The 6,000-nt window shown below is 44.2% G+C and overlaps 1 protein-coding gene across 11 annotated transcripts in view; it reads left to right on the top strand.

Moving 5' to 3' along the window:
* Positions 1-6,000, top strand: part of LOC111834233 (MAP/microtubule affinity-regulating kinase 3-like) — an 87,806-nt gene continuing 81,806 nt past the window's right edge. For 6 of the 11 annotated variants that reach the window (XR_002835965.2, XM_023793300.2, XM_023793299.2 and 3 more), the window contains exons 1-3: positions 862-1,862; positions 3,945-4,133; positions 4,478-4,531. Coding sequence is in view for 9 of the 11 variants with exons in the window: in XM_023793300.2 (XP_023649068.1) it covers positions 1,755-1,862; positions 3,945-4,133; positions 4,478-4,531 (351 nt within the window). In the remaining 2 variants the exon portion in view is untranslated. Of the gene's footprint in view, positions 771-861; positions 1,863-3,944; positions 4,134-4,477; positions 4,532-6,000 lie in introns of those variants that run through there. The other 5 variants (XR_002835963.2, XM_023793294.2, XM_023793296.2 and 2 more) reach the window with 4 other exon arrangements.

The raw sequence follows: 6,000 nt of genomic DNA, 5'->3' as shown, positions 1-6,000 counted from the left end.
ATCGCCCTAGCAACAACAAACAGCACCGCTCCCGCGGCAGCGCCAATGAGCTCCGGCAGCCGCCGTTTCGCTCACTTCCTTCAGCTGTCCGGGCTTTGGTTAGGTGCTCTTCAGTCAAGCGATCGGCCATCTTGGATCCAACCATCAGATTTTTATTTTTTACTCTGGAGATGGGAGCAGCTGAGCCCGCAGCAGAGTGGGCATGATAGGGAGACGGTGCGCGTCTAACCCTGCGGACCCCACAGCGACAAAGAGGCGGATATATTCGGATTTACACGAAGCATCCTCACCATGCACTTTCCATCTCCTTGTCGTGCAGTTATTGCGGGCCTTTTAAGTGTTTGAGTCCTGTCATTAGGCCATGGGAGGAGGGAGGAATCCTGACAACTAACAGAGGGAAATGGTTTGAGGTTCAAAGGTATTAACTGATATAAGCGATTTTACGAAATGAGTGGCCTTCGCGGAAACGCTGTGCACGCTAGCTAGGGCAGCTACGCTCACTGATTATGCGAGGGTAGTGCGGCTCTTGGCTTGTGCACAGTCGATGTGCAACCGGGACTCCGCACTTTAGTTTATCCAACTGAATTCTGGCTTTGGATCTCGGTTCAGACTCACAATCGAGCCCATGTTCTGCATCTGCAAGCCCAGAACTACCTATCACCTTCCCAGCTAAGGTGCTGCAAGATAACATCTCTCCGGGGAACTGTGGTTGATTGAAAATGTCAACGAGAACACCTTTGCCTACAGTTAATGAGCGAGAGACGGAAAATGTAAGTATATTTAAATGCCCTTTCCAGTAAAGTCTCACATTTTCTTTATGCGCAGTATTGACAGCATGCTTTGTCACAAATTAACTGGCTCCATGTTGATCCACACGGTTGAGAGCTAATTTCTCCCCCAACGCTGTCTGTATCAGCCAACGGAGAGAAACGTGTGTGAGGCTCCTTATCACCTTGCACCGACGTGGTGAATTCCTCCTGTGTCCGTAGATTTATGAGGCTGCGGTTCATCAGTTGCACTCCGCTCCCATCGGGCCAGCATCAGGGCTCTTTTTCGCGTGTAATACTGACGTACGAGACCTGCGGGATCTCTGGGCACGATTTAGCCGATGCCTCTCGATCTTTACGTGACACTCACCGGAGGACGTCCCGCGGATCCCATGTTTATAACAGCCCAAGTTGCATAGAATTTCTTCCACTTCAGTCATAGAGTGGATCTGCATTACGATGGCATCGCTTAAAGAGTATTTATAAATGTTCGTATTTAAATAACGAGATTATGGATGAGGAAGATCAGATCCGCTGGCCAAATTTCATCAAGCGGACACCAGTTCATCTTTGCATACTCTAATTAGGTTATTATCGACGTCGTTTTACCGTAATAAGTCTGGCATGAATTAGTTTTTAATGCATTTAACATGCAGGTGCAATATACGACTTTAATTGGAATCTATGGCTTTTTAAGTTTGGTAAACAGCGTCTTATATGTCTTATATACGGTAATGTTTTAGCGTGTGATTGGTTCATAATTTCAGCATTAGTGCCGGGATTTTGCGGCGATCACGTATCAGGCTTGCTTGCTGGAGAATATGCCGTATATCCTAAGCATGTCGCTCAGCTTTGGGAAGCATCGGCACTGAGAAGTGCCAGTCTCTCACTGTAATAAGGGAGGGAGGCGTTCCCACCCCTCCGAAACTGACAGGTAGCGGCGTGCTTTGACGCCTTTCTGAGTTTTCGGCGAAGGCGAGCGGATCAATGAACCAGTCGCACAAAAGCCAGAAGCCAATCTGCTTCGATGCCATTCAGATCGCCAATGCGAAGATGAAGGGCACGCACTCTGTCAAGAGGCACCGCATCACTATAGTAAGTTCCTTATAATAATAATAATAATAAATACTTAAAATTATTATTATTATTATTATTAACAATAATAATAACAATAATAATTTATTATTATAATAAATATGTACGCCTGAGGGTTATACCTCTGTGCTTTGAAGGATTTTCCAAGGGCAAGTTTTAAACTTGATTTGGAAAGATTTCGCGTTGTACAGATATGTTCTCCAAAATGCTTAGTAGAGCTCAAAGTTTTATTTTGAGCGTGGAAATAGAACACACGGTAAAACTATCACGCTTTTGTATATAGGAAAAAATATATAGTATAAGCTGTTACTATGCTTTGTACTGGCGCTAATTGGAACTAATTTCGAAATATGCAAAATATTGTCGCAATCCGTAAACCTACCTATATATATATATATATATATATAAAACTAGAAAAATAGAAAACTAGTGGGTAAATTTGGGGCAAAAGGTAAGGCACTTCCATTTTTATATGAGCCACATTTAATGATCCAGGAAGTGTGAGTAGATCTCGATAAGTGTATCCATAATTTAGTTATTATCGTATTTATCTGCTTAATGATTGAACGACAAAGTGATATGTAAGGTTGATATGAAGGGAAATGATGTGCATCAGAAGAGATGATGTCTAGAAATATAGGAGCTTAAACTGCAGTGATTAGCATACACACACACACACACACACACACACACAAACACTTTAACCAGTTCAATCGCTCCATGGTGAAAAAAAACACCATTTATTTATTTATTTATTTATTTATTGTAAGCGGGCTATATCGCACGGCTGTCCACGCAACACCCTGCGAGACTGGAGTGTGAGGCAGTTATTTGTGCGCAAATGTCCTCGGGGTGCACTTACAATTGAAAAAGAACCACAGGGGCGTATTTTTGCAGCAGATTGCTGACCTCCAGGTGGCTTCATTTAATAATCACTTCTGCTTAATGGAAAACGTGATTAAAACCCAAATTTCGGGTGACATAATGTTCTTTCATAATATGATGATACCATTAAGGTAAATTAAATACATTTTATTTTGGAAGTCAAATTACAGTCTTTAAGCCAGGGGGACTGTCAATCATAATTTGACAGTATGTTTGAAACTGCCGAGACACGCAGTGAATTAATTTGTGATTTAATAAGCGGACTATGAAATATGTAGGAAAATGGTGCTTCCTACTTGGGTAATGACATGTGGATATTACAGGAATGTTTTTGGTAAACAGATTGAGTTTATCTTCAAGCAGATGTGTGTGTTGATTGTTTATTTGGGTGGAGGCCGTAGTGGGGGTGAGGGGGGGGGGGCTACGTGAGAGTGTTAAAGGCAGCAGCGTGTAGCTGGACAGTTTGGGACATTTCTGCCCCACATGCAGAATGTGCATGATGCAGAAATGAAGCACAAATAATCCATATAGACGTTATCCTTATAGGGCTGTGCTTGTCTTTACAGCAGTGGTCTCCAACCTTTCTGACAGTAAGAGCTACTTTTAAAAGGAAATGATCTGGGGAGGTACTGAACCATGATGGTGAATTTTGCAGATGGGGGTGGGGGGTAAAGGTGATGGTCTTGTCATTATTGGTCTTGAAAATCAACATGTTGATCACAGTTGACTGGTTGGTGACAACTTCTCTACAGCAATGCTGTTTGTAAAACATCAAATCATTGTGATTCAAGAAAAACTTGATGTCCGTCTGCAGTTAATGACATTACACATCAAACAACTGCGGTCAGTTCTAATGAATGTTATACACAGAATATGACATGAATTTAAATAGCAATAATGAATGTTTGTGACCTTGGTGTACTTGAAATAAAAGTAATTGGTTTACTTTGTTTTTTTTTATATTTTGTTTGAATCAAAATCTGGTTTGAATATGGCAGTGTCTTCCTGCTTGTGCTAACTTTGTTTTGAATGTTAACCATTTATCCACCCATATCTATCTATTTTCAAAGTAATTAAATTTCCAGTATGTGTGCATCTAATGGAGCATTTGGGCATTTCCCCAGCATTACGGGGAAACAGAGCTCCCTGGCTTCCAGGCATTTGTTGCCCTCATTCTTCTCACATTCCCTTCCTCAGCACACCTCTCATGGTGATGGATGCACTGAGGTCTTAACACGCTCGGGCCGCTCCGGCGCTCGCGGCCGCAACTCCACCTCCTCGGCCGACGAGCAGCCGCACGTCGGCAACTATCGGCTGCTCAAGACCATCGGCAAAGGCAACTTTGCCAAGGTCAAGCTGGCACGGCACATACTCACTGGCAGAGAGGTGAGGGGGCACAGCCCGGGCATGGGGAGGTGGGGCTTTGGGCCTGCAGGTGTCCTGCTAAGTATTTCACTTGCTAAGAGTCTTTGCTGGCCAAGTGGCACCCCCTACTGCGTCTAGATTTTGCTGGTTTCTATTTGCAGGAGTATAATTAATTTAATGGCTTTAAATTGCTTTGTAGCATCTAGGATCTGATAGATGCTTATACTTGAATGAAGTTCAACACACTTTCCTCTAATTGATTTATTGGTATTTGCCCATTCTTGAGATTAAAAAAGTTTATGTAGCCATCTGCATGCTGCAAGATGCTTGTCACACGGTAATACAGCTTTTCTCACTGCATGCAGGTTGCAATCAAAATCATCGATAAGACGCAGCTGAATCCCACCAGTCTTCAGAAGGTGAGCCCTCCTACTCTGCATGGCTGGGGATGTTCATGTGAGATTTTCTGAGTTGCGCATTCTTGGAGTACTGGCCAGGATATTGGGACCTTCCACTCAGCAGCAGTTATGTGTGATTTTCCGAGTCCTGCCCACCTCCCTCCTAGTCTCCCTTGTTAAGATGAATTTTCCTTATAATTTTTTTTCTCTTTTTGGATGGGGGTTGGCAGGTGTCATAATCTGGGCAGTCCTTTTGAGTATGTCACTTAAGTTCCTTCCCTTGAGGTCACATGATCAGGAGAAAGTGACATCAGTGAAAATGAGGTATTGACGTCTTTGCTGCAGTCATGTTTAATGAGTATGCTCTTTATATCGCTACGGCTGTTCTATCATCTAGCACCTTTAGCTTTTTACTGACGTTGAAGGACAGCAGTGCCACAGAGTCTGAGTTCACGTTTTACTTTCATATGTCTCATGAACTCCAGATGACAGCATTTGTTTAATTTGGAGTTTGGTTTGAGAGTGGTAGAGTTTATGGAATTTCTTCAAGGAGAGGTACATATAAAGGCTGTCGCTTATAGCTTTTCTACTGGCATACAGGAACCAGGCCGAGCTGTACTGCGAAGATAGAACTAGTTACAGAGCAGTTACAGCAATGCAGTCACTGTCCAATGACAGCTCTCTAGCAAGCAGGGGGGTGTGGTCGCAGAAACCAGGCTGGGACAATCGCTAGAATTAATCCATGAGGTGACATCCACAATACGTCAGGCTACGGCCACAACCACTAAAACCCAGCTGTGCCAAGCTGCCTCACTTCAGAATGTCTGTTACAGGAATATTTAGGCACAAAATGCTCCAGCAGGTAGAAAGTGATGCTGACGCTGTGTCGCGCGTGTTGTTTTTCCGTGCATGCCAAAGTCGTGTTTGCATTTCAGTGTAGGCCATAGGGTTGGTTGGCCTGTCCTGCTCTGTCCTCCCTGGCCATAGGGTTGGCCAGCTGTCTGTGGACTTTAACACTGTATGACAGGAGTGAGGCTATGCTCTTTGTCCTAGCTGATGGTAGTACAGGTACCACTGAGGTTTATGAGGCATGAACTCCAAAACCTCCTCATCACCTCTTAACCCCCAGGTGACAGCTGCCAGCACTAGGGGAAAGGGGTAACCTTGCACTCTGAACAGCCCCCGATTCACTCCACTCTTCATTCTTCAGCCATTCACCTTCATGTGTTGTTCTTTGTACCCTCTGACTGTACCCTCACCTGAACTGATGGGTAATGACAAGGTAGCTGAGGTCACCGTGCGGCAGGAGTCTTGTCAACAGCTAGTGTGCCTGGAGGCATCTGTGTTAGATACTCGCAGCCCTAGGAATCTAAGGCGACAGAACTGCTGCTGCTGAGGTTGTAACTGAAGCTTTGTTAGCTTGTGTGCTTGGGTCAGAGTCCCATGGCCGATTTCATCTGTCACAGCACCACACAGTGTAAGGCGACGCG

The sequence above is a fragment of the Paramormyrops kingsleyae genome, chromosome 19, assembly GCF_048594095.1.
Source record: "Paramormyrops kingsleyae isolate MSU_618 chromosome 19, PKINGS_0.4, whole genome shotgun sequence".
NCBI classification, from domain to species: domain Eukaryota; kingdom Metazoa; phylum Chordata; class Actinopteri; order Osteoglossiformes; family Mormyridae; genus Paramormyrops; species Paramormyrops kingsleyae.
Note: the sequence above shows the minus strand (reverse complement) of the source record. Positions and strands in the feature narration are given on the sequence as shown.